The sequence below is a fragment of the Oryctolagus cuniculus genome, chromosome 15 (assembly GCF_051225735.1).
Source record: "Oryctolagus cuniculus isolate XC-2025 breed Fujian yellow rabbit chromosome 15, ASM5122573v1, whole genome shotgun sequence".
NCBI classification, from domain to species: Eukaryota; Metazoa; Chordata; class Mammalia; order Lagomorpha; family Leporidae; genus Oryctolagus; species Oryctolagus cuniculus.
In genome coordinates, this window is record NC_142881.1 from 64,777,185 (window position 1) to 64,804,974 (window position 27,790).

The 27,790-nt window shown below is 43.5% G+C and overlaps 1 protein-coding gene across 4 annotated transcripts in view; it reads left to right on the top strand.

Annotated features, from left to right (window-relative positions):
* The first annotated feature begins 234 nt into the window (after positions 1–234).
* Positions 235–27,790, top strand: part of VCL (vinculin) — a 131,097-nt gene continuing 103,541 nt past the window's right edge. For all 4 annotated transcript variants that reach the window (XM_089313491.1, XM_089313492.1, XM_002718405.6 and 1 more), the window contains exon 1: positions 235–779. In XM_089313491.1, the coding sequence (XP_089169617.1) occupies positions 612–779 (168 nt within the window). In that variant the 5' untranslated portion in view covers positions 235–611. The remainder of the gene's footprint in view (positions 780–27,790) is intronic.

Sequence of the window (27,790 nt, forward strand, 5' to 3'; positions counted from 1 at the left end):
TTAACCACAAACGTTTCCCTCTACCACTGAGAGAACATGGAAGGAGTATTTTCACAGTCTCGGGTGTAGGAAAAGTTGGGGAGGGGGCGGGGTGGACCTAGGGTCTGGCTCTCCTCAGACTCTAGAGCCGCGGGAGGTGTGGAGATTCCGCCCAGCTGAGGTGATTCTGCAGAGGGGCGGAGCTCTGCAGATCCGAGGCGGGAGGCGGCCCGGGGAGGCGGGGCCATCCGACTCGAGCCGCACGCTCCGTTCCCACCATGCCCTTATAAGGAGCGCCCGGCGTTAGGGCTCGGGAATCCGGTCTCAATCCCTGAGGCGCAACCCCAATCCCAGGCCCCTCCCTAGGGAATGGGGGCGGGGCGGGGCCTTGGCGGCGCGGTGGCAAGGGCGGAGCTTCTCGAAGAGGGACCAATAGGAGTGGCGTCCCAGGTCTGAGAGGCGCTTCCATTGGGCGCGGCGACGTGAGGGGGCGGGGCGCCCGTGAGGCTGGTTACGCTGAGGGAAGCCCCGACTCCGTAGTCGCCGCTCCGAGTCAGTCTCTCCGCCGGTTGCCGGCCCCGCCGTTCCTAGTTCTCTGTTGCCCGCGGTTCGCCGCCCCGCTCACCGCCGAGATGCCGGTGTTTCACACACGCACGATCGAGAGCATCCTGGAGCCGGTGGCGCAGCAGATCTCGCACCTGGTGATCATGCACGAGGAGGGCGAGGTGGACGGCAAAGCCATCCCTGACCTCACCGCGCCCGTGGCCGCTGTACAGGCGGCCGTCAGCAACCTCGTCCGGGTGAGCGCACTGGGCCTGGGGCGGGAGCCGGGGCGGGAGCAGCCCCTGGGGTCCCGGTCCGCCTTGCTGCACCCCTCAGGCAGCTCGCGCCAGACCCCGTGGGTTCCCATGCCTGTTCCGTGCTGCGTGACCTTGAACAATCCCCCGAGCCTCTCCTGGCCTCAGTTTCCTCATCCGTAAAATGGGGGCAATTGAAATAAAGCCTGCCTTGCTGGTTTGTTGTGAGGATTCGGCAAGGTATTATTTGTAGGGCGCCTAACACAGCGTATGGTTCAAAAAATACTCGTTAGGACGTCTGACTGCCCCTGGCCCTCCGCTGGCTGTCCGCTTTCTCGGTTACTACCTTGCTCTGGGCTCCTTTTTAGGCCTCCCCATTCTGGCCTGGGGGTGGGGCGGCGGGCTTGCCTATGGATTCCCTTCCGTTCCTTCCAGGGCTTCTTATTTGAGCCACGTTGCTCTGTCCCTTCTAACACTTCTCTCCGCGTCTAGCCTCTCCTCCCCTCCTTGTTTTACTGCCCACTCGTCTCCCTGCCGCCGCCTCCTCCCTGCTCCCGGGCGTTTGAACTGTTCACACCTCTGGCACTCTCACCTTTATGCAGTAATTCCTGATCGGGAACCGCATTTTCCCTCTCCCTTCACCCTGCGGCCTTTCGTTTTATTCCCTCCGGCGGCGATTTCCACCTGCGTTTACCTGCTGTCAAAGCGCTTCCTCCCACCGGGGGCCTTTCCAGACTCTGGGGCCCTCCTCCGCGGGCCCCTCCTCCTGGCAGGAAGCAAGATGGAGCTGCTGGGAGAGGCCTGTGGAATCTGGGATCTGCGGGCCCCCGCCGGAGAGAGAGGGGGCTGGGGCGTCCCCTCCCCAGCCGGCAACTTTGCTGGTGGTGGAGTGACTCTGCAGACCCCGGCGATCCACAGCTGTGACTAATAACCGAAGTGATTCCTGGAGGAGGTGGGGCCCGCTTCTGAAATGGGAAAAGAGGTGCTGCGACCAGTCTGCTAACACTCCCCTGCCTAATGTCACACTTAATGTCCCCGTGGGTGACTCAGGCTGCTGCTGCTTGTTAGCAGAAACTTTGGAGAAAGTTCGTGCTGCTCCCTCTTTGTACTGTGTCAATAGTGTGAGTTCGGTGGTTGGGAGGTTGGAGGCCACTGTGGGTCTGGGTGGGGCGGGGGTTAGTTATCTGATTAGAGCACTTGGGTGCACTTAGAGACACTTCAGCAACTGAAAGTCTTCCTGAGTCTTAAGGAGCTCCGGGACTGCCTTAAGCAGTTCAGGAGGCACCACTGTCTAACTACAAGTTTATTCTGCACAGATTCAGTAAGAGTCTACACAGTAAGAATACTGTGTTCGTTCAGAATGTCTAGTTCTACATAGTTCTTGTTCTTATTATAACCAATCTTAGTCTAAAGACTCCAGAGTACATTCTTATGTAGTGTTGTCTAACATGGCTGCATTCCAGGCCTCCATTTTTCAACAAATGGGAAACAATGTAAAGAGACAAGGTAATTGTGTCCCTCCATGTAGTACTTCAGGAAATGAAATCTTAAAACCACATGTTGCACTTGGAACAGAGCTAGTGTAGTCTAGGGGTTGATATCTGGTTAGGCTATTTAGAGAAAAGTTATTTATGAGCTTCCATGCCATGAATTAATAAGCATTGAATGCTGTATAGAGAGCATTGTAATAAATCAGTTGTTCTTTGCTCAGAGCATGCCTGAGAATCACCAGTGAGGCCTTTTAGAAATAAAGATGTCCAGCTTGCAGCCCAGACTGAGGAACTCCCCAGGGAGTACAGTCAAGGCCTTTGTATTTTTTTTTTTAAAGATTTATTTGTTCATTTGAAAATCAGATTTACAGAGAGAGGGAGAGATAAAAAGGAGAGAGAGAGATCTTCTGCCTGCTGGTTCACTCTCCAGATGGCTGCAATGGCCAGAGCTGGGCTTATCCGAAGCCAAGGGCCAGGAGCTTCATCTGAGTCTCCCATGTGAGTGTGGAGGCCCAAGCACTTGGGTTATCTTCCATTGCTTTCCCAGGTGCATCAGCTGGGATTTGAACAGGGGCCCATATGGGATGCTGGCCCTGCAGATGGTGGTGCAACCTACTATGCTATAGTGCTGGCCCCATGATTTTTTTTTTTTAATAGATAGAAGAGACACACAAAGAGAAAGTGGGACAGACAGACAGACAATGCATTCTATTGGATTATTCCCCAAATTGCCACAATGGTTAGTACTGGGCCAGGCTGAAGCCAGGAGCCTGGAACTCCGTCCAGGTCTCCCACATGGGTAGCAGGGGCCCAAATACTAGGGCCATCTTCTGCTGATTTCCCGGGTGCATTAGCAGAGAGCTAGATTGGAAGTGGAGCAACCAAGACTTGAACCAGCACCATATGGGAGGCTGGCTTTGCAGATGGCAGCTTAATACCATGTGCCATAATGCTGGCCCCTACCTTTTATATTTTTCAGAAGCTCTATAAGTGATTTTGATTTATACCTTTGGATAGGAAACTCTAATAGATATTGTAAGACATATACAAGAGAAATAAGGCTAGTAATAAGCTGAAAAAATACATAGTATTGCATATTTCCCAACACATAAAAGAAGGGATGCAAGATTAGTGGTAGATATGAATTAGCAGGGAGAAAGTGGGGAGGATTATGCTGATAGTTGTGACCAAAGGTGCTTGTGAATTACCTTTCCAGATTTCAGCAGGTAGATTGTCTTGATCACAGCTGGCGAGGCAAGTTGGACAGAGTGGAGAAATTGGTACATGACATAGGGAGTTTAAGATGAAGAAAGTAGGAGTGGGAGGATAAGGATGGTGTGTGATGAAGACTGTGTGGATTGTTTTCTGGGGAAGGCCAGAGGACCTACCCGCTGCTATGGATTCTCAGTTTCAAGTGTGGCCTTTAAACATGTAGATCCTGTGTGACTCAAGTTCCAGCTAGATTGTGTCTGGAGAACAGGCCTTGTTTAGTATTTCTTTGTATGCACTCCAGTTCTTACTCTCAATGTTGTCACACAAGAATGGCTTGATAAATATTGTTGAAGGAAAGTAGGAAGTATGGGAATTGAGAGAAATTAGAAGATTTAAGATTGGTTGGTTATGAAGAAATGAAGATCCAGACTTTGGGTGTGGCAGAGAAAATGGAAAAGTAATTAAATTTAAGTTTTTAAAAAAATATTTATTTACTTATTTATTTTTATTTGACAGGCAGTGAGTTAGAGACAAGGACAGAGAGAAAAGTCTTCTTTCTGTAGGTTCACCCCCCAAATGGCCGCTATGGCCGGCGCACCGCCTGATCCGAAGCCAGGAGCCAGGTGCTTCCTCCTGGGAATGCGGGTGCAGGGCCCAAGCACTTGGGCCATCCTCCACTGCCCTCCCGGGCCACAGCAGAGAGCTGGACTGGAAGAGGAGCAACCGGGACTAGAACCGGTGCCCATATGGGATGCCGGCACCTCAGGCAGAGGATTAACCAAGTGAGCCATGGTGCCGGCCCCTAATTTTAAGTATATCAAAAGAGATAATAGAACTTGTTAGTAGAAACATGATCATAAAATAATAAAACTGATTTTTGAACAAATATTCTGGAATTTATGTAATCTGTATGTCTCCTAAGTTACCTTAGGAGGTTATGTCTTAATTCCAGGGCTTCTCTTAGGGACTTTGTTTCAGATTTTGTACGTATATATGCTAAACTAGTTTTACTTTGGTCAAGAAACTGTACATTTTAACTGAAGTGGGCCTTAGCTAACTACTAAAAGACTTGTGGATATTTCCAAAATTAAAATTTAATAGATAGAAATGAAATTATTGGTTGTTGAGCACGATCGCTCACTTATGAAACAGGTGGTTATTGGGACCCCTTTGAATGTCAAAGCAGTAAGTACAGCACTGGGCAGAATGAGGGTGATATTGAATTGAAACTCCTTGACTGGGCCGGCGCCGAGGCTTACTAGGCTAATCCTCCGCCTTGCGGCGTCGGCACACCAGGTTCTAGTCCCAGGTTCTAGTCCCGGTCAGGGTGCCGGATTCTGTCCCGGTTGCCCCTCTTCCAGGCCAGCTCTCTGCTGTGGCCAGGGAGTGCAGTGGAGGATGACCCAGGTGCTTGGGCCCTGCACCCCATGGGAGACCAGGAGAAGTACCTGGCTCCTGCCTTCGGATCAGTGTGGTGCGCCGGCTGCAGTGCGCTGGCCGCGGCGGCCATTGGAGGGTGAACCAACGGCAAAGGAAGACCTTTCTCTCTGTCTCTCTCTCTCACTGTCCACTCTGCCTGTCAAAAAAAAAAAAGGAAACTCCTTGACTGGCATTGAGGAAGTAAAGTACTTTGGGAATTCAGAAGATGAGATTACTTTTGATGGGAGCATCAGGAAAGCTTCATGAGGAAAATAACATTTGAACTCTTTAAGATGTGGTAAGGGACAGACATATGGTGCAATACCTTAAACGTTTGGGACAACTACATCCCACTTTGGAGTACTTGGATTTGAGTCCTGGCCCTGCACCAGATTCCAGCTCCTGCTAATGTGCACCCTGGTAGGCAGCAGCGGTGGCTCAAGTTGTTGGATTCCTGCCATCCATGTGGGAGACCCAGATGCAGTTTCTAACTCCTGGCTTCTGCCTGTCCAAACGCAGGTTATTGTGGACATTTGGGGAGTGAACCAGCAGATGGAAGATTTTTTGTGTGTGTCTTTCTGCCTGTTATAAAATAAAATAAAATAAAATAATGAAAGCTGTTTCTAAAAAAGAAAATAATAAAGATGTGGTAAGAAACTATGAAGGCAAAGGCATACAATTTTCAAGAATCTGAGCACCACGTTTTGACTTATTAAGGGCCCTTTGGGAGGCAGGATTTATTTAAATTTGTATATTATATTTGTATTTTTTGTATTATATATTTTTATTTGTAATTTTGTGTATAGTTGCTATGCAAAATAGTCTGGTCACTTTATGCACATAGTACACAGGTTGAGTATCCCTTATCTAAAATGTTTGGGTCCAGAAATGTTAGATTTTGGATTTTTTAAAAATTTTTTGAATATTTACATATACATATCTTGGCAAGGGGACCCAAGTCTAAACATGAAATAATTTATTTTCAGATACACATTATACACATAGCCTGAAGGTAATTTTAGATAGTATTTTTAGTGCATCTGTGTTTTGACTGCTACTCACTGCATGAGGTCAGGTATGGAATTTTCCACTTGTAGTGTCATGTCAGTGTTTTTGGATTTTGAAACATTTCAGATTTTTGGGTTTTTGGATTAGGGACGCTCAACCTGTTTGAATACTGAGTCATCACTTTCACTTTGCAATTAGAGAGGGAGTAGGATGCAAATATTTATTTACATGTCCTTATTTTCTACTAAAGATCCCGAACAAGGCCATTTATGTATGTATTTACTTATTTTAATTGATTTATTTCAGAAGCAGAATGAACACTCTTTTCTGCTAGTTCATTCCCCAAATACCTAAGTGGCAGGAGCTTGGCTGGACTGAAGCTGGTAGCTTAGGACTCAATCCAGGTCTCCCATGTCAGTGGGAGGAACCCAACTATCTGAACTATCACTGTTGCCTCTCAGGGTCTGTTTTTTTTTTTTTTTTTAAGATTTACTTATTTACTAGAGAGGGCAGAATTACAGAGAGAGAGAGGTAGAGACAGAGAAGGAGATCTTCCATCCACTGGTTCACTCCCCAAATGGCTGCTACTGCTGGAGCTGGGATGATCCAAAGCCAGGAGCTTCTTCCAGGTCTCCCACGTGGGTGCAGGGGCCCAAACATGTGGGCCGTCCTCCACTGCTTTCCCAGGCACATTAGCAGGGAGCTGGATTAGAAGTGGAGCAGCTAGGACTCAAACTGGTAGGCATATGGGATGCCAGCAGGCTCTGCAGGCAGAGGCTTAACCTACTGTGCCACAGTGCTGGCCCCCCTGGGGTTTGTATTAATAGCAAGCTGGGGTTAGGAGCAGAACCAGATACTGAACCCAGGTACTCCAACATAGGATACAGGTATCTTAACTGCTAGACTAAATTTCTGTCCCTTACTTTTTATTAATTTAATTTGGTTTAAATTTTATTTACTTATTTATTTGAGAGGCAGAGAAACAGAACAGAACTATTTTGGTAGCAGATTTATTGATAAAAATTTACAGTTTCAAGTGTACAACTCAGTATTTTTGGTATAATGACAGTGCTATGCAGCCATCACTGCAATCTAATTTTAGGACTTTTTTAACCTCTCTAAAATAAACCACATAGCCATTAGTAGTCACTATTCTCTCTCCTCACCCACATCCCCAGCACTAGCAATGGCTGGGCTACTTGTGGATTTGCCTTTTCTGAACATTGCATGTAATGGTATCTTGCAGTATGTGCCCCTTTGTGTCAGGCTTCTCTCACTTAGCATCAGGTTTTCAGGGTTCATTTGTGGTATAGCATGTATTAGAACTTCGTTCCCTTTTGTTACAGAATAATATTCCATTGTATGGAATAAAGCCATTTTAAACACACAGGGCGAGTCCATTGCAGTAATGAAACAAGGGAGAGGAGGTAGGAAGGAGAAGTCTGGGAAAGGAAACAGAGGAGCAGTATAAGAAATTCTAAGAATCGTGGGATTCAAAAGATAGAAGTCTTTGCCCATCTGGTAGTATGATATAAATTTTTCTTTTCCGTTGAATTGAACCATAGAAATCTGTCAGTCTTTGATGTGACTGTTATAGTCATGTCAGTTTTATTAATGGGGCTTCAGATTCTTTGCCTTCTTCATTGTGTGTGAGGGTGTATTTTGTAACCACTTCTTGGGCTCATGCAATATTTATTTTGGGATGTTTTGTGGCCTTGACTTTTATGGGCCTTAACCATATATCATATGCTCTTGGGACCAGCTCTGGAACAATTAACAGCGTTGTCTTCATTTTAAACTGATAGATGGAATAGGGTACTTTGCTTTTAAAAAGAGATGAGTAATTAATTTTGTCATTTGTAATGATCAGAATTAACATCTGAAATTATTTTTGGTTTAATTTTGTTTGTTATTGTACTTACTTTAGTCAAATAACACCATCAACAAAATAAATAATGTTTGAGTATTGAGCCTGTGAGTGTTTTTTCTTAATATTTTTCTTTATTTTTTAGTTTTAAAAATTAATAGGTGATTATTATATTAAGAAAATAATAAAAGTAGATAATAAGAACATTTGTATAATTCTTTCCTTTTTTTTAAAAAAAAATAAACTATTTACTTATTTGAAAGGCATAGTACAGAGAGAGAGGAAGTGACAGAACAGGGAGGTTATCCTTTTTCTGGTTCATGCTTCAAATGCCCACAACAGCCAGGATTGGGATAGACTGAAGCCGCAGAGCCAGGAACTCCATCTGGGTCTCCCACAAAGGAGGCAGAAACTCAAGTACTTGAGCTATCATCTGCTACCTTTCCTGTGTGCATTAGCAGGAAGCTGGATTGGAAGCAGATGCAAGACTTGATTCCAGGCACTATGATATGGAATGCTGGCGTCCTAAGTGGTGGTTTAATCTGCAGTACCAGAATGCTCACACCCATGTTTGTATAATTCTTTAGTTCATAAAATACTCTCCCATTTATAATCTCATAGAAATCCTTGAATAGGTTTTGCTGTTGTCCCCATTTCCCAGATGAGCGCACTATTTGTAGTTCAGAGAAGTAAGTTGCCCATAGTGGCATAACAAGTTAGCCTGGACTCAAACTCTGATTCTCTAGTTTTTTCTACTCCACCCTTCTACATCCACTTAGAGAAAAGTTGTACAGTATCAGTGGAGGTTTCCACCTAGAATCACATGTACCAAGGATGCTGTTAGTCCTAGAGTTTCCATTCACTCTGGGCCTGGCAGCAGTATCTGTTTAGAACCTGGCTTTGGCATAGCCTGCATGAAGGGTTTAAATGAGAAGACTGATGAGAAGGTAGGTGTTTTCATAGCCATACTCAATTTCATGGCATTTCTTTTTCTTTTTTCTTTTTTTAAAGATTTATTTATTTGAAAGCCAGAGTTACACAGAGAGTGAAGTAGAGGCAGAGATAGAGGTGGGTCTTCCATCCGCTGGTTCACTCCCCAGATGGCTGCAATGGCCGGAGCTGCACCGACCTGAAGCCAGGAGCCAGGAGCTTCTTCCGGGTCTCCCTCATGGGTACAGGGGCCCAAGGACTTGGGCCATCTTCCACTGCTTTCCCAGTCCATAGCAGAGAGCTGGATTGGAAGAGGAGCAGCTAGGACTAGAACCAGTGCCTATATGGAATGCTGGTGCCTCAGGCCAGGGCTTTAACCTGCTGCACCACAGTGCCAGTCCTGGCATTTCTTTTTCTGATAAATAAGAGTAGATACAGATCAGCATAAAAGTATTCATGCCTGCAAAACAAATAAAGCATTTTTGTACTATATATGACTGCTTAGCTTGAAGTCTTTTTAGAACTAAATAGTATTTAAACTAAATTTGTAGCTTCTTTGAGAAATCATGAAATTTCATTTGAAAAACTGACCCCAGATCAAAAGAGATCTAATAAGATGTGAAGTTTATGTCCATAATATTTAATATATATATTAAAGATTTATTTATTTGAAAGGCAGAGTTAGAGGGGGAGAGAAAGAGACAAAGAAGTCTTCCATCCATTGGTTCACTCCCCAAATGGCTGCAATGGCTGAGGCTGAGCCAGGCCAAAGCCACGAGCCAGGAGCTTCTTTTGGGTCTCCCACCTGGGTGCAGGGATCCAAGCACTTGGGCCATCTGCTGCTGCTGTCCCAGGTGCATTAACTGGGAGCTGGATCAAAAATGGAGTAGTTGGGACTTGAACTGGTATTGCAAGTGACGGCTTAACCTGCTTCGCCACAGTGTCAGCTCGAGTAACTCTTAAATATTTACTCATGTGACTGACAGAACAGAAGATGTTTGGAGATTGTATATGTTTCTGTAACTATGTTTTTAATTTCAGTGGAGCCCCGATTTGAATGTTTGTTTGTATCTACACAGTGGAAAGTTAGGCTTTTCTGAAGCTGTTTTTTTTTTTTTTTTTAAGATTTATTTATTTATTTGAGAGTTAGAGAGAGAGAGAATGAGAGAGACAGTGAGATCTTCCATCTGCTGGATCACTCCTCAAATGGCCTTGATGGCCAGAGCTGGGTCGATCCGAAGTCAGGAGCCAGGAGCTTCCTCCAGCTCTCCCATGTGGGTGCAGGGGCCCAAGCACATGGGCTAGCTTTTGCTGCTTTCTCATGCCAATAGCAGGTAGCTGAATCAGAAGTGGAGCAGCCAGGGCAGGAACTGGAGCCCATATGGGATGTTAGGGCCGCAGGTGGCAGCTTTACCTGCTACGCCAGCCCCCTAAAGCTGTTTTAAAAGTAGCAATGGTGTAATTCCAGATGGACAAAGTAAAAGGCCTTTTTTTTTTTTTTTTTTTTTTTGACAGGCAGAGTGGACAGTGAGAGAGAAAGACAGAGAGAAAGGTCTTCCTTTGCCGTTGGTTCACCCTCCAATGGCTGCCACGGCCAGGGCGCTGTGGCCAGCGCACTGCGCTGATCCGAAGGCAGGAGCCAGGTGCTTCTCCTGGTCTCCCATGGGGTACAGGGCCCAAGGACTTGGGCCATCCTCCACTGCACTCCCTGGCCACAGCAGAGAGCTGGCCTGGAAGAGGGGCAACCGGAACTAGAACCCGGTGTGCCGGCGCTGCAAGGCGGAGGATTAGCCTAGTGAGCCACGGCGCCAGCTGTAAAAGGCCTTTGATGCCAACAACAGTTACAGTTCTGGAGGAAGGGCAACATATTAGAGTTATATAACGGTATAACAGCTTTAGAGTAACTGCTTTGATGAGGATAGATCTCATTTGGGTTTTAATATTTCTTGTGTGTGTGTGTGTGTGTGTGTATGTATGTGTGTATATGTATTTTAAAGAAGTAGGCTGATCAGTGGCATTATTGGTATAGTCATGAGCAAAGCTACCCTCCCAAAGTAGCCTGGTCATTTATTATACTTATTTAATTATGGCCGTAGTTGTAAAATGCTTATGCTTTATTATATCGTAATTGAGGGTGTAATATTTTAAAAGCCTTCTGATAATTCCCTCTTTCTTTACTGCATCTCAAGAAGGGAGTGGAGTGGGAACATTCTCATTATCCGCAGTCCCCATTAGCATGTGTATTTTTTTTAAAGAATTATATTTATTTGAAAGTCAGAGTTACAGATTCAGAGAGAGAGAGACATCTTCATTCCACTGATTCACTCCCTAGCTGGCCACAACAGCCTGGGCTGGGTTAGGCAGTGACTTGACCTGCTATACAACAATGCCAGTTCCCCAGCCTGCCTATGTTCTGTTAGGACACTCATTCAGTGTTGGTCTTCTTCACTGGGTTGTAGGTTCCTTAGAGGCAGGGACTGTGCCTGTTCTGGTCATAGTGCGATATTAATTTTAAAATTGACTCAACATAATGCCCAACTTTTTTTTTTTTGCTATAAAATAGGAAAATTATTGTGCAACTAGTATTTCTTATCCACAGCTTTCAGACATCTGGCACAGCCAAATTTCAGCACTCTCATTGAATTTATAATCGGCTTTGACTGAAGCAAATAGAATATATACTGAGAGGGAGGAATGAATGGCTAAATGCCCATTGTTTGAGATAACAAAAGTGTTCAGGCTATTTTGGGTTGCGGTTTCTCCGTTTCAGAGTCATTTCAACTATGCAGGCCACTTACTAAATTCATAACGTGCGATTATGTTGTCTCCTATCTGAAAGTGGCATTTGGATTTTGCATTCTCTTTTCGGGAGTGTCTTTTAAAAATTTAATGATTTAGACCAGGTGTTGATATATTGCTTGAGTGTAACTACTGGTTACAGTGTAGTCTCATACTGTGAGTCATGAATTCTTTGTTAAAGGATCTTTCTTTCCTTGACCATATGGCAAGAGATAAAGATATCTTAAAGTTGATCTGCAGCGTTTTTGCTTTCTGGCTTTTTTGGGCCCAGCCCTTTCATTAAATCCTATGTCCTGGTCATGACAGTGAGATATATATATATATATATATATTTTACATAATAAAACAGCATTCTGACAGTATCAAAAGAAGTAGCAGTACTTTGTGAGCAAATATCAGAGATTAGTTGATTTTTCTCTAGAGGTTCCTTCCCTAGAAGAGTGCTCTGTGCTCAGGACTCTTGATTACAGCCGGTTGGTTCTTGTTGTCAGGCAGGTGTTCTGCCCTTCCTACCCCTTTGCTCTCTTTTAGTCACATTTTCTCTCTAGAGTATAAATTTAACTATGGAGATGCACTGTTTCCTATTCTTTTTGCCATTAAAACAAAAGCAAAATCAACCATCTGTAATTTCTTGCTCATAAATTTGCAAAGAAAAGTTAGGGAACTCAGACTCTTAAAACACTCCAGAACTTTTTCTGTGGTATGCTGTTTAGAGAGCTGGGCTTTAGCTAGCTAACTGCTGTTTCACTAAGTGTGGAATGAAAGAACTTCTAGTCTTGACATACTTTTTTTTTTTTTTTGACAGGCAGAGTGGACAGTGAGAGAGAAAGACAGAGAGAAAGGTCTTCCTTTGCCGTTGGTTCACCCTCCAATGGCCGCCACGGCCAGCGCGCTGCCGGCCGGCGCACCGCGCTGATCCGATGGCAGGAGCCAGGAGCCAGGTGCTTTTCCTGGTCTCCCATGGGGTGCAGGGCCCAAGCACCTGGGCCATCCTCCACTGCACTCCCTGGCCACAGCAGAGGGCTGGCCTGGAAGAGGGGCAACCGGGACAGAATCCGGCGCCCCAACCGGGACTAGAACCTGGTGTGCCAGCGCCGCTAGGCGGAGGATTAGCCTAGTGAGCCACGGCGCCGGCCGACATACTTGTTAAGAGATGGGGTGGAGCTGGTGTTGTGGCACAGTGCAGTAAGCCGGCATCCCATATGAGTGCCATTTTAAGTCTTAGTTGCTCCTCTTCCAATCCAGCTCCCTGCTAATGCACCTGGGAAAACAATGAGAGATGTCCCAAGTACATGGACTCCTGCCACTCATGTGCGAGACCCAGATGAAGCTCCTGGCGTTAGCCTGGCCTAGCTCCAGCTCCCTTTTGGAGTAAACCAGCAAGTGGAAGATATCTTTCTCTCTCTCTCTCTGTCACTCCCCCCTCCCCCTTGAACTTTGCCTTTCAAATAAATAAATCTTTAAAAAAAAAAAAAAAAGACTTGGAGTGAAATTCCCACTGATGAAATTTGTGTAAATATATGCATTGCACGCAAAGAAGTAGAGTAAATAACTTAGACGTTGTACTAAGTTGGTTACATATTTTTGGCTTTTAGCCTTCAAAAACTTCTAAGTCAGTTTTATTGGATTGGTAAGAGTATGTGTGTGTGTGTATGTATGTGTGTGCAGAGACTGAGAGATGGTAAATCTTAAGCTAAAAATGGTTTACAAATATCGTTAAGTTGCAGAAAATGGAGTCTTTGGCCCCTAGAGAATTTCCCACTGATAACATTTCTAGTTGAATGACTTTTAAGGCAAAAGTGGCTGAATTTCACTGCAGTTCTTAACCACAGCTGGCCACAATCCAAGTCAGAGTCATTCCTTCTTTTGAAATGAGCTTGAGTTATTCCCATGAGTAAGCTTTCTGTGAAGAAAGAGTAATGGCATGTTTGTTCGTGGAGTTGAGAGTTGAGGGACCTCTATTATGTAGTTTGCCTGTGCTTCCAACCTTCTTTCTGTCCCCACCCCATCCCTGGGAAACTGGCTCATTTTTATCTATCAGGAGGACAACATGTTTTTATTCATGCTGTTAAAGTAGATAAGAATATATGAATGAGCTACTAAATATATATAGAAGAAAAAAAAATCTGGACCAACCACACTTAAATTTCTCTTCTACCATTCTCCCCAGACGGCAAAATTATTTATCAAACTCTAGCAATGGGGGCAGGTGTTTGGCATACTTGTTAAGATGCTTTTTGGGCTGCCTACAGCCCATGTTGGAGTGCATGGGCTTGAGTCTGCTCCCAATTATGGCTTTCTGCTAATGCATCCTCCAGGAGGCAACAGGTGAACCAGAGGATAGGAGATCTCTGTCAGTCTCTCTGCCTTTCAGACAAATGACAACTAAAACAAAACTCTAGCTATGCACTATTATTTGTATGATTATTGCTTGTTTAACATTGTTTTCCTAAGGCCAAATGTTAGCTCTGCTGTGCTAGCCTCTGAATTTTTAGCATTCTTCATGAGTTCGGCACTTAGTAGGGTCTTGAGAAATATTCGTTGGGTAATCAAATGGTAAGACCATGTGCTACTGCCCTACCAAAAAGTGTTTTAAGCTTCTTTGGAAGAGTATATGTTGTGCTTAGAGTGAATCTTGGTGAAATCTAAGTGCCAGTTTGGAAGGTAGCTGTAAATCATTGTTTAGCACAGGACATGGCATGCAATAGGACTGTTAAAAGGATAACTCCTTATACGGATTAAATTTAGTAAAGTTTATTTAAGCACAACAAACAAAAAATTCCATGAATCTAGGAGCTCCTACAAACTAGAACAGGTTGTGAGAATTCTAGCCAACAATGTGATGGACAACATATAGAAAAATGAATGGTGAGAAACAGAAAGTAACGGGCTACAGCTTAGTCAATTAACTGGTCAATTGGTTACAGCTTAACTAGTTAATTATTTGCAGTCTGATCAGTTAACTGACTACAGGGCCTTCTGCAGCTAGCCACGCTCAGTTTCAGTGGTTATATTCTAAGTTGATTTGGTTTGTTGGGCCCAGTGCAGGTGCCTAGTCTAATTCAGTGGCCTCTTAGAAAATTATTTAATAGAGGCCAGTGCTGCGACTCACTAGGCTAATCCTCCGCCTTGTGGCGCCGGCACACCGGGTTCTTGTCCTGGTCGGGGCGCCGGATTCTGTCCCGGTTGCCCCTCTTCCAGGCCAGCTCTCTGCTGTGGCCCGGGAGTGCAGTGGAGGATGGCCCAAGTGCTTGGGCCCTGCACCCCATGGGAGACCAGAAGTACCTGGCTCCTGCCATCGGATCAGCGTGGTGCGCCGGCCACAGCGCGCCAACCGCGGCGGCCATTGGAGGGTGAACCAACGGCAAAGGAAGACCTTTCTCTCTGTCTTTCTCTCTCACTGTCCACTCTGCCTGTCAAAAAAAAAAGTTATTTAATAGGATTATCCATGTTTCTTGAAAGAATGAATTCTGAGTACAGTGTCCTAGGATACACATGGGGATAATCTTGCCTAGTCCGACACAGGATTCTGCAGAATATGTAAAAGTAAAAGATAAATTAGGAATTCTCTGATATTTTTGATCTATTGCAACTGAAATGAAAAACTGACTTTGTCAAAATGCTCTTATTATAAATTCACAAACGCCAAAGTCAGACTTTAAATACATATATTAGTAAATCAGCATAGAAACATAACTAGATTCTTTGTAGGCAGAAGTGTGTAATGGTTGAGAGTTAAATTCCCTGGGGCAGGCTTTTATCTAGGGCTTAAGATAGAAGTTAAGGGGCCCTTGCTGTGGCATAGCGGGTTAAGCCACTGCCTGCCGTGCCAGCATCCCATATCAATGCCATTTCGAGACATGGCAGCTCCGCTTCCGATCCAGCTCTCTGCTATGGCCTGGGAAAGCAGTAGAAGATGGCCCAAGTCCTTGGGCCCCTGTGCCCATGTGGGAAACCCAGAAGAGGCTCCTGGCTTTGAATCAGTGCAGCTCCAGGCGTTGCGTCCAACTGGGGAGTGAACCAGCGGATGGAAGACCTTTCTCTTTCTCTGCCTTTCCTTCCCTCTATATGTAATTCTTTCAAATAAATAAATAAATCTTAAAAAAAAAAAAAAAAGATACAAGAAGCTGATGTGCCACATCAACTTACTTGGGTTAGATACTTGACTTTAGCTTCTTGATAATGTGACCCCTGGGAGACAAGGGTAATAACTCAAGTAATTGGCTTCCTGACACTCTTGTGAGAGACATGGATGGTATCCTGATCTACAGGCCCGGCTGTTGACTGTTGGCTGTTGGGGGCATATTAGGAGTGAACAAGTAGATGGGAACTCTGTCAAAAAAGAAAGCAAAAAAAAAAGATGAGAGATTTTTTCCTTATTGTAAACCCTCTGGTAGACTTAAAAAACAACTTAAACTCCTTAAATTCAAATCTCACCATTGTCACCTTTAAAGATAGATAACACTGGGAGGTTGGTTATTTAATCCCTTATTTTTCATGCTCTTCCTCTATAAAACACAGCTAAAGATAGTACCTGAGTCATAGTATTATTGTGTCGATCAAAATAGTTTATTAAAATATTTGTAACTATTCATCCTTAAGAGCCCAGTGAGTGTTGGCTATTATCATTTGTATATTTCCCCATGATCTTTAAGTCACATTTTTAAATGTTAATCTAATGAAAAGGCAGTGTAGGTTTTAAAAATGTCTAAGCATTGCTTTAACTTTCACTCAACAAGGCAAAATGCCAATGAAAGCTTTCAGTAGAATTCCATATGTTGTGGAATATGCAGTTTTACCAACTGTGGGAAAATACCACTGACAGTTTTAGATGATTGAACCTTTTATTGTTAGCTTCTTATGATTAAAGACAAACATCTACATTTTTACTTTATTAGGTTTTAAGGAATTTTTTATTTTCATTTATTTGAAAGTTGAGGGTGGGGGTAGAGAGAAAAAGAAAGAGAAATTCTTATATTCACTGGTTCATTCCTCAAGTGCATGTAACACAAATGGCTATGGCTGGACCAGGCCAATGTCAGGAGCCAGGAGCATTATTGAAGTCGCCCATGTGGATAGCAAGGATCCAAGTACCTGAGCTATCACCTGCTGTCTTCCAGGGTGTGCATTAGCAGGAAGCTGGAATGGAGAGCGGAGCCAGGACTCTAATCCAGGTACTCTGTACTGGATGTAGATGGGTGGGCAGGTGTTCTAAGCAGTATCCTAATTCTTATGCCAAATGCCTGCCTCCTAAGTTCTTAATTGGTATTTCTTTAGTTTGGAGCAATAGCGAGAGGGTAAAAGTGTATCTTTTCTTCTACCCAATTTAGAAGCAAGGATTAGGGTTTAGAATTTGGGATTTTAGCCCAAGCATTCATTGTCCTATTTTCTGGAAAAAAAAATTGTTTTCTAAAAAAAAAAAAAAAGAAAGAAAGAAAGAAAGAAATAGCCAGCCCAGTGAGTAAAATAATAAGATGAAATCAAGCTTACAGGTAGAGTTGGGAAGTATGATGCATTTGTGAAATAGCATTGATCATATTCTGGAACAGCCGGAATACTAGCAAATATCTGACCAAATCCTAGCCAAATACAGGACTAGCTTAACATCTCTTGCCTGAAAGGAAGAATAGAATCTCTTTCGATGTTCTCTGAAATGTAGGCATAATAGAGTTGAAAATGAGATACAGGAGACCATAGTTTGGAAGTTATTGTATTATACTCATTATTTCTAGTCTTTCTAGACATTTTTCCTGTGCACATTTAACTTCAAATTTTTTTAAGTTTTTTAAAAAGATGTATTTATTTGAAAGATATAGTTTCACAGAGAGAGGAGAGGCAGAGAGAGAGATGTCTTCCATCCGCTGGTTCACTTCCCAATTGGCTGCAACGCCAGGAGCTGCGCTGAATCGGAGCCAGGAGCCTCCTCCAGGTCTCCCACGTGGGTACAGGGGCCCAAGGAGTTGGGCCATCTTGTACTGCCTTCCTAGGCCATAGCAGAGAGCTGGATCAGAAGTGGAGCAGCCAGGACTCGAACTGGTGCCCACATGGGATGCTGGCACTGCAGGCGGTGGTCCCACCTGCTATGACACAGCACCGGCCCCATATTTACTTATTTGAAAGTCAGAGTTACACATAGAGAGGAGAGGCCACAAACCTCCCCCATCCCCGCCCCCCTTTTTAAAAAGATTTATTGATTTGCTTGAAACTTGGATTTACAGAGAGAGAGTATGAGAGTTTTTCATGCATTGGTTCACTCCCTAAATGACTGCAATGGCCAGGGTTGGGTCAGGTGGAAGCCAGTATCATGGATCTTCATTTGGGTCTCCCACATGGCTTCAGGGCCTAAGCATTTGAGCCATCTTCTACCACCTTCCAAAGTAGATAAGCAGGGAGCTGAGTTCGAAGTGGAGCAGCTGGAACTTGAACTGGTGCCCATATAGTATGCTAGCATTGTGGGCAGTGGTTATACCTGCTGTACCACAACACTGGCCCCATTAAGTAAATAAATCTGTTTTTTAAAGGTTGTTGAATATCCTATTTTATTTACTTTTAGATTTGTTTATTTGAGGTGCTGGTGTTGTGGCATAGGAGGCTAAGCCTATCCTGCTGCACTGGCATCCCATATAGGCACTGGTTCAAGTCCTGGGTGCTCCACTTCCAATCCATCTTCCTGCTAATGGCCTGGGAAAGAAGTAGAAGATGGCCCAGTTGCTTAGGCCCTTGCACCTGCATGGGAAACCTAGAAGAAGCTCCTGGCTCCTGGCTTTGGATCAGCCAGCTCCAGCTGTTGTGGCCATTTGGGGAGTGAACCAACAGATGGAAGACCTCTCTGTCTCTCCCTTTCTTTGTCTGTGACTCTGTCTCTCATATAAATAAATAATAAATAAATTTTATTTATTAGAGAGGTAGAGAGAGCAAGTGAGTGAGTGAGCTTAATCTGCTATGCCAGAACACTGACCCAGGAATCTCTGATTTGAAAAAAATTTTTTTATTGTAAAATATGTGTAACTTATAATTTACCATTTTAACCATTTAGAAGTGTACAAATCTGTGGTAGTTAGTATGTTCACTTAATTGTGCCGTTACCCCCACATACCTCCAGAACCTTCTCATTTTCTCTGCCCAAAATTCCTCGCTTCTCCTTCCCCCCATTTCCTCACAACCACCATTTTGTTTTCTGTCTGTTTGAATGTGACTATTCTATGTATATTATATAAGTAGAGTTAGACAGTATTTGTCCTTTTGTGATTGGCCTATTTCACTTAGCATAGTGTTTTCAGGGTTCATTTGTGTTATAGCATGTGCCAGAATTTCCTTTTTTTAAGACTGAATTATATTTCACTGTATGTATATACCACTTTTTGTTTATCCATTCATTAATTGATGGACATTTGGCTTGTGAATCATGCTACTATTTCATTATATATTTAATGCTGTAAGAGGCCTGGACTTTGTCCTGCGGTGTATAAGCTTTTGATGGACTTGGGCTGGAACTATGAACTTCACTTCTGATGCAAGGGAGCAAACATGTCATCAGAGGCTAAAGGCCTCTAAGCAGAATGTGGTAGAAAGTCAGGGAAGGAAGTTCATTCTTCTTTAGAGAAGCAATATTTGAAGTACAAGGAAGTTTTCCAGCCAGGAAAAAAAATAAGAAAACCTCCTATGCAGATTGGGAACAAGATAAGAGAGTGTGAATGTGCAGTTAGGGAAAGGGAAGCTTTAGAATGAGAACATTATGCCGGCTTGTGAAGGGACTTGCATGTCATATAAACTTGTCAGAAGAAAAAAGGAAACACTTCAATTTTTGAATAATAATTAATTCCCCTGGCTCAAAACTTGAAAAGTGAATGGTAGATAGTGGAAAATCTGCATCTTACCCTTGAACGCCAGCTCCCTAGTTTCCCTCATCATGTTTTGGCTATGCTTCTAGAGAGAGTTTATGCATATTCAGGCACTATGTAATTCCCCGACTCTACAGACAGTGACCTATTACCATGTTCTCTTCCTTGATTTTTTCCCCCCTTAATATATTTTGATGAATATTTCTGATGAGTACATGCAGAGTTTCATCATCATTTGAAAGTTACATAATAGTTCCTTGGTAGATTTCCCCTGTAGTTGAGACTCCCATGCTTCTCTTTGGAGTACCTGGGTTCTGTATCTGGCTCTGCATATGAATGCAGCTTTCTGTTATTGCAGACCCTAGGAGGCAGTGGTGATGACCCAAGTGATTGGGTTCCTGCCCCCTACATGGGTGGTTTAGATTGAGTTCCAGTTTCCCTGCCTCAGCCTAACCTAGTCCCTGACTGTTTCAGGTATTTGGGTAGTGAAACAGTGATGAGAGGTTTCTGTATCTCTTTCTATATCTGTCTCTAAAAATAAAGCTTCTTGATGTTTGTAGCATAATTTGTTGAACTAGACCCTTATGGAAGGAATTAAGGTTATTTTTGATCTGTTGCTGTTTCAGACAATACAGCAAAGAATGATACAGGTTTGTCATTTTATGAATGGACAAGTACATTTATAGAATAATTCTTAGAAGTAGAACATATTAAGCATTGGCTGTTAGGTAACAACTATGGGCTTTTTTCGCTTTGTAACACTTGTTTATTTGAAAGGCAGTGAGACAGAAAGGAAGGGAGAGGGAAAAAGAGACTCTTCCAGCTGCTGGTTTGTTCCCCAAGTGCCCACAACAGCTGAGTCTGGGCCAGGCTGAAGCCAGGAGCAATGAACTCCATCCTGGTACCTGACATGGGTGGAAGGGTCCCAGATGATTGGGACATCTGCTGCTGCCCTCCCAGGAGCATTTACAGGAAGCTGAATCAGAAGCAGAGCTTGCCAGAACTTGAACCTGCACTCTGATATGGGATGCCAGCATTGTAACTCACCAAGCCACACCTCTGACCCCCTGTGGAGGGGTTTTAAGCTGAGATATAAGGTTTTGGTAAGGTAATCACAATAGCGCTGTGGAAGACAGATTGGAGCACTGGTGAGGCACTGGAGTTGGAGCACATCCCTTCAAACAATAGATAATAAAGGCTGCCTTCAAGCCATGGGAGGAGTACAGATAGAAAAAGGAGACAGAGTCTAAAGACAGCCTCTTAATTTCCATTGGGTTTATGGTATTCTCAGTTAAAAACTTGAGTCAGGGAAACAAATGTGTTTTTAAAATTATTCTCAAGCAACATGTTGTTATTAACCCTGTGATACTGATGAGGAAACTAAAGCTCATAAAATTTGAGTAATTTGTCCAAGTCCAGAGCAAGTAATTGAACTTAGCTTAATTATGCAAATAGGTTTAATTTAAAATGCAGAGCAGAAAACCTACAATATTAATCCGATCTAAAATATCTCAACAGTGATTTTATTGAAGCTGTATATGAAACAATTCATACCCACCCCATTTTTTTTATCTCATGTGGAAGAAGGAAACGCTGAGTATAGTTGCTGGTAGCATGGATCTACTTAGAGAGAAGCTGAAAGAAACAAAGATCAAGTTGGAATGAGAGTTCACAAGCAGAGTTTGTAAGGGAAGGCTATACCTGCCTTAAACTCAGGTCTACCAGTGGTTTTTAATCACTCCAGTATGTATTCCACGATGGCACAGTTATCCATGCTGGTAAGGTGTTAAGCTAAAAACAGTAGGGTAATATATTTAGAACGACCCTATTCTGTGTTATGCTATATCAGAAGTGGTGAATGTCTGGCCTGTGGGTCATATAAGGCCTATGAAATCATTTGGATTGCCCTGCAACCACAGGCAGGACTCAAAATTCAGTATCTATTGCAGGCTAATATTTAAGTTGATAATTTGAATGGCCTGTGAATAATGTTAGATATATCCAAATAGCCCTTGGTGGACAACATATTCCCCACCTCTGTGCTGTTAAAGCATATGGAAGAATACATACCAAAATGGCATAGAATTGAATGGTGGGAGTTCAGGTTAAAATTTTTTTTCTCACCATAATTCAGGCCTTCCAATTAATAGTGAACATGTGCTACTTCTGAAATAAGATTTTTGGGGTCTTTGCACTCTATGCCTTACCTGGAGTTACCCTTCCTATCTTATTGTAATGGGCTCAGTGTGGATGCCATGACATGAGCAGTTCTTAAGCTGCTCAGTTAAAATTAATCTCTCCCTTTGCTGTGTTTTTGTTAAGCCTTCATTTTGGGGGCTGGTGCTGTGGTATAGTGGGTAAAACTGCCACCCACATCCCATATGGGTGCCAGTTCGAGTCCTGGCTGCTCCACATCTGATCTAGCTCCCTGTAATGGCCTGGGAAAGCAGGGGAGTGAATCAGCAGATAGAAGAACTCTCTCTCTCTCTAAAAACAAAACAAAACAAAACCCCACTTCATTATGTTTCTATCAGATACAGGCATGAATTTTAAATACATGTTCTATCCCTGTTTCTATCCCTCCTTCCTCCTATTCCCACAGAGCTTCCAAATTTGAGTTCTAGAAGGAATGTATTATTCTCATAGAGTGGGATTACTTTCACAGTACTTGGAGTTTGATGTTGATTTGGGTGAATTTGCAGCACTGCAGTTTTTTTTCCCCCTCTGTGAGAGCAAGAAAGAATTTATCAGATTCTGAGTCATAGTCAGCAGAGTGACTTTAAAACTCTGAGGGTGGGGCCGGCGCCTTGGCTCACTTGGCTAATCCTCCGCCTGCGGCGCCGGCATCCCTTATGGGCGCCGGGTTCTAGTCCTGACTGTTCCTCTTCCAGGCCAGCTCTCTGCTGTGGTCGGGGAAGGCAGTGGAGGATGGCCCAAGTGCTTGGGCCCTGCACCCGCATGGGAGACCAGAAGGAAGCACCTGGCTCCTGGCTTCGGATCGGCGCAGCGCACCGGCCGTAGCGGCCAATTTTGGGGGGGTGAACCAACGGAAGGAAGACCTTTCTCTCTGTCTGTCTCTCTCACTGTCTAACTCTGCCTGTCAAATAAGTTAAATCTGTACTAGACGAATTATTTTCCTAATTTGAGAAGCCTCTGGAGTAAAAGGAGCCATCAACGTCCTCTCTGAAACCGCCACATCTGTTGCATCTCTAAAATGAAGACACGAATGCTCCTTTTTACCTGATATCAGCAGAAGACTCTGCCTTTGAGCTGGAAGCTCCTTCTTGGGTTATTGGAAAGCTTCCATTAACAACAGGTTCCTCAGCTGGTCCTATGCTGTAATCAGTCATACACTGTACTGATGGCCCTGGGGAATGAGAATGTAAAAAATCTCATTTCTCCCTCTTGTCTGGAATTGACCTCTTTTATTTATGCTGAACAGATAAATACATATTTTCCCATTTTTTTCCAAGTCATATTCGTTGACCTTTCTTACCATATTTTTTCCCCTCCTTTTCCTTCCTCATAGCTATCGGTCTAGATTAGGCTAATTATAATCTTCCAATCTCTCCCTTCCGTTTGTGACTACCTAGTAAATCTTCCTTAAGTACAGCTCTGATTTTTTAAGATTTTATTTATTTATTTGACAGGCAGAACCACAGATAATGAGAGGGAGGGACAGAGAGAAAGGTCTTCCATCCACTGGTTCACTCCCCAAGTGGCACCAATGGCTGCAACTGAGCTGATCCAAAGCCAGGAGCCAGGAACCAGGAGCTTCTCGGAGGTCTCCTGCGTGGGTACAAGGGCCCAAGTGTTTGAGGCAGGTGAGGATTAATCTACCTTGGGTCAGTGCAGACCCCCCAGCTCTGATCTTAACATCCTGCTTGGAAACCTGCTGTGACTTCTCATTGTCTTCTAGATTAATCTAATTTCCTTATTCTAGCTCTTAAAGTCTATCACACCCTTAACTCCTTTCTGATCTTACTATTTCTTCTATGGTGAGCCGGAGTTAGCAAACTACAATCTATGTGTCAAGTTTTGTACATCCCAGGAGTTAAAAATAGTGTTCACATTTTTAAAAGGTATAAATAAAAGAGCACATGACACATAAAGTTACACAAAATTGAGATTTCACTGTCTGTAAAGAAAATTTTAATGGAACACAGCTGTACTCATTCATTTACTTATTTCCTATGGCTGTTTTCACATTGCAATGAAAGAGTAGAGACATTGTGACAGAGACCATATGGTCCATAAAGCCTAAAATATTTACTGTCTGGCCCTTTATAGAAAAAAATTTGCCAACCCCTAACTTAGAGTCAGAGATTTTTAGAGTTGGAAATAGACCTCAAAGATGTTCTAATCCACTGTCTGTTTAAGATTGAGAAAACAAATTCTCAAACATAATAGTGTATCTGAAGCATGGTCCTTTGAGAGTGGAAAAGCCAAAATCAGAATCTAGTGCCGATGCTACTCCACCATCATGTCCCGTCCACGAATTCTGGACTAGCCCACTGAAACCTCTTGATGATGCAAGAACAAACTCAGTTGTGCCTCACCTCTGCTGCTTTTTTTTTTTTTTTTTTAAGGTAGACATTTATTTGGAAGGCAGAATGACACTAAGTTGCCTTTGTCTGCCTGAAAACTATACTTGTGCTTTAAGCTCAGCTCAGATTCTGACTCCCCTGATTCTAACAACTGTATCTACTCTATCTCATGACCCCTAGCACTGCTAAGTTATGCTTCCTTTTGGGCACTCAGTGGTCATTGTTGTTGTCCTGATGCTGTTCCAGGCTGTAAGCTCCCTCATTGTGCATATGTGTATCATTTGTGCAGTGCCTTATACATAAAACTTTCAGGACATAATTTAAAAAATTTATTAATTTGAAAGTGCTTGGAACTAAGAGAGACCTTAAACATCTCTAGGTTATTTCTACTAGAAAAGAAAGATGGAATGGGAGAGGGAGCGGGAGATGGGAGGGTTGCGGGTGGGAGGCAAGTTATGGGGGGGAAAAAGCCACTGTAATCTAAAAGCTGTACTTTGGAAATTTATATTTATTAAATAAAAGTTAAGCCGGCGCTGCGGCTCACTAGGCTAATCCTCCGCCTTGTGGCGCCGGCACACCAGGTTCTAGTCCCGGTCGGGGTACCGGGTTCTGTCCCGGTTGCCCCTCTTCCAGGCCAGCTCTCTGCTGTGGCCAGGGAGTGCAGTGGAGGATGGCCCAAGTGCTTGGGCCCTGCACCCCATGGGAGACCAGGAGGAAGCACCTGGCTCCTGTCTTCGGATCAGCTCAGTGCGCCGGCCGCAGCGCACCGGCCGCGGCGGCCATTGGGGGGTGAACCAATAGCAAAAGGAAGACCTTTCTCTCTGTCTCTCTCTCTCTCATTGTCCACTCTGCCTGTCAAAAAAAAAAAAAAAAAAAAAAAAGTTAAAAAAAAAGATGAAAAAAGTGAAAAAGAAAGGAGCCCACGTTCTGGTGTAGTGGCTTAAGCAACCACCTGCAGCACTGGCATCCCATATGGGCACTGGTTCAATTCACAGCTGCTCCACTTCCTTTCCAGCTCCCTGCTAATGCCCCTGGGAAAGCAGTGGGAGATGGCCCCGATGCTTGGGACTCTGTATCCACATAGGAGAAAACGCTCCTGGCTCCTGGCTTCAGATTGGCTCAGCACTGGCCTGCGTGGCCATTTGGGGAGCGAACCAGTGGATAGAAGATCTCTCTGTCTCTTCCTCTTTCTCCGTAACTTTGCCTTTCAAATAAAATAAAAAAATCTTAAAAAAAAAAAACAGTGGGCCGGCACTGTGGCACAGCAGGTTGACGCCCTGGACTGCAGTGTGGGAGATCTGGAAGACGCTCCTGGCTCCTGGCTTAGGATCGGCACAGTTCCGGCTGTTGTATCCAATTGGGGACTGAACCAGTGGATGGAAGCCCCCTCTTTCTCTCTCTGCCTCTCCTCTGTCTGTGTAACTCTGACTTTCAAATAAATAAATCATTAAGAAAAAAAACAGAAAGGGAAAATAAGCAACAATATTTTCAGTGGACTCAATTGTTTAGGAGAATTTAGCATATCTACTTAACAATTGATAAATATGTATGCTATGAGTAGAGAACTTGGATTTGTCCTGAGGATGATTATCTATTTGTGTGATGATGATTATTTAAGACTTTAGTATATATATTGATTGCTAGACTTATAGAAATCTTTTAAGAGAGGACTTCATATTTTAAAATAAATTTCAGTGGTCAAAATGTGCCATACTCTCTTGATCTCTGGGACTCTACTGTTATATCTTCTATTTAAACTCCCAGTTTGATATGGTTTCCATTTGTGAACCAAATATAGGTTTGTGTTGTTCTTTGATGAACCATTAAGGTTGAGCTTGATATTTAGTTAGGACTGAAGATAAAAGGATTGTAGTTGAGTCTTTAGTTACATATTTTTTCAAGCTATAATATTTTGGTTTTGGGGGTCCTTTTGTTTTTTTAAGTATTTATTTATTTGAAAGTGAGAATTACAGAGTGAGAGGGGGAGAAAGAGAGAGAGAGATCCTCTGTTTGTTCACTCCCCAGGTGGCTGCAATGGCCAGGGCTGAGCCAGGCCAAAGCCAGGAGCTTGGAGCTTAGTCTGGGTTTCCCATGAGGGTGGCAGGGACCCAGACACTTGAGCCATCTTTGGCTGCATTTCTCAGGTAGCTGGGTTGGAAGTGGAGCAGCCCAGGACTCAAATTGGTGCCTCTATGGGATGCCAGCATCATGGCTTTACCACATTATGCCACAACACCGGCCTCCGTCATTAGTTTTTACTTAAAACAACAACAAAGTAGCTAAATGAGTGGACTCTCATTATAGTGTAATTCTCTCACTTTTGACTTGTTCTGTTTCTTCATTTTGCCCAACTGAGAATAAGTTATCAGAGATGACAGAGCTGGAATTCTCTAATGACTTTTGCTTTGGCAGCTGTTCAACATCTAGGCTACCACATTATTATTTTGCATTGGTAAGCAAGTGAAACAAAGGAAATATATTTATTGTTCCTATAAAAGTCTCTGTTGTTTTACACTAAGTCAGTGTCTAATCTGTTAATGTTGTATGAAGAGTAGTGGTGAAATAAAATCTACGGAAGGCATAAACACAAATAGTATTGCTGGGGGTGACTTTTTTCAATCAGTACATCTTGACCAGTTTGGAACTGCAACAGCTGTTGTCTTATTTTACTTTGTAACAAGTTTAGAACTGAGATGGTACTCAACACATATGTGATCATACTAAATTGTGTTTGCAGTAGTTGAAAAGATAGAAACATTTGGGGCTGGTGCTGTGGCTCACTTGGTTAATCCTCCGCCTGTGGCGCTGGCATCCTGTATGGGCGCCGGGTTCTAGTCCCAGCTGCTCCTCTTCCACTCCAGCCCTCTGCTGTGGCCCGGGAGGGCAGTGGGGGGTGGCCCAAGTGTTTGGTCTCCTGCACCCGCATGGGAGACCAGGAGGAGGCTCCTGGCTCCTGGCTTCGGATAGGTGCAGCGCCAGCCGTGGAGGCCATTTGAGGGGTAAACCAACGGAAGGAAGACTTTTTTTTTTTTTTTTTTTTGCCAGGCAGAGTTAGACAGTGAGAGAGACAGACAGAGTTATAGACAGTGAGAGAGACAGAGAGAAAGGTAGGAAGACCTTTCTGTCTCTCTCACTCTCTGTAACTCTGTCAAATAAATTAAAAAAAAAAAATCTAGAAGGAAAGCTGTATAGTAAAACTCTGCAAGTGTATTTAGTACAAGTACACTATTTTAATTGGGAGCACTGTCATTTGTTAAATGGAAATTGTAAAACAGAATTTCCAGGTTCAACTGCCTGTAAGAAGTGTGTTTGTAGCTTGAGCAAAGAAACAGTAATTTTGCTTATAGCCCTAATTTAATGGATGAGAGTATTTATTATGGCCTGGAGTCACATTCTATTAGTGTATTGTTGAAATGACCTCCAATTAGCTTGCAGGATGGCTCCCAATGTTAGGAAACACTTTTAAAGACTTTTACCACAGGGCTACTATTTCAGCTTTTGAGCATACCTGTAATTAGGAAACAGAAAAAAAGCAATTTGTTGGTCAGTCCTGGTTTAATCTTAGAAGCTAGCTGTGGTCAGATTGACTTAGTTGATCACACCTAAGCAAATAGCAGTTAATAAACTAAAGCCCTGGTGAGCTTAACTGATCTGGACTGTGGAAACCCTACAGCTTCTGGGAAGAAAAAATTGGCCAATTGGACATTGGTTGGCCACAGTGCATCCTAATGGTTTTTATTTGTCTGATGTGAGCTTCACTTTTTTTATTAACTTTTGAAGATTTATTTATTTTTTATTTGAAAGGCAGAATTATGGAGCAACAGAGGCAGAGAGAAAGAGAAAGAGAGGTCTTCCATCTGCTGGTTCACTGCCCAAATGGCCCAACAGCCAGAGCTGTGCT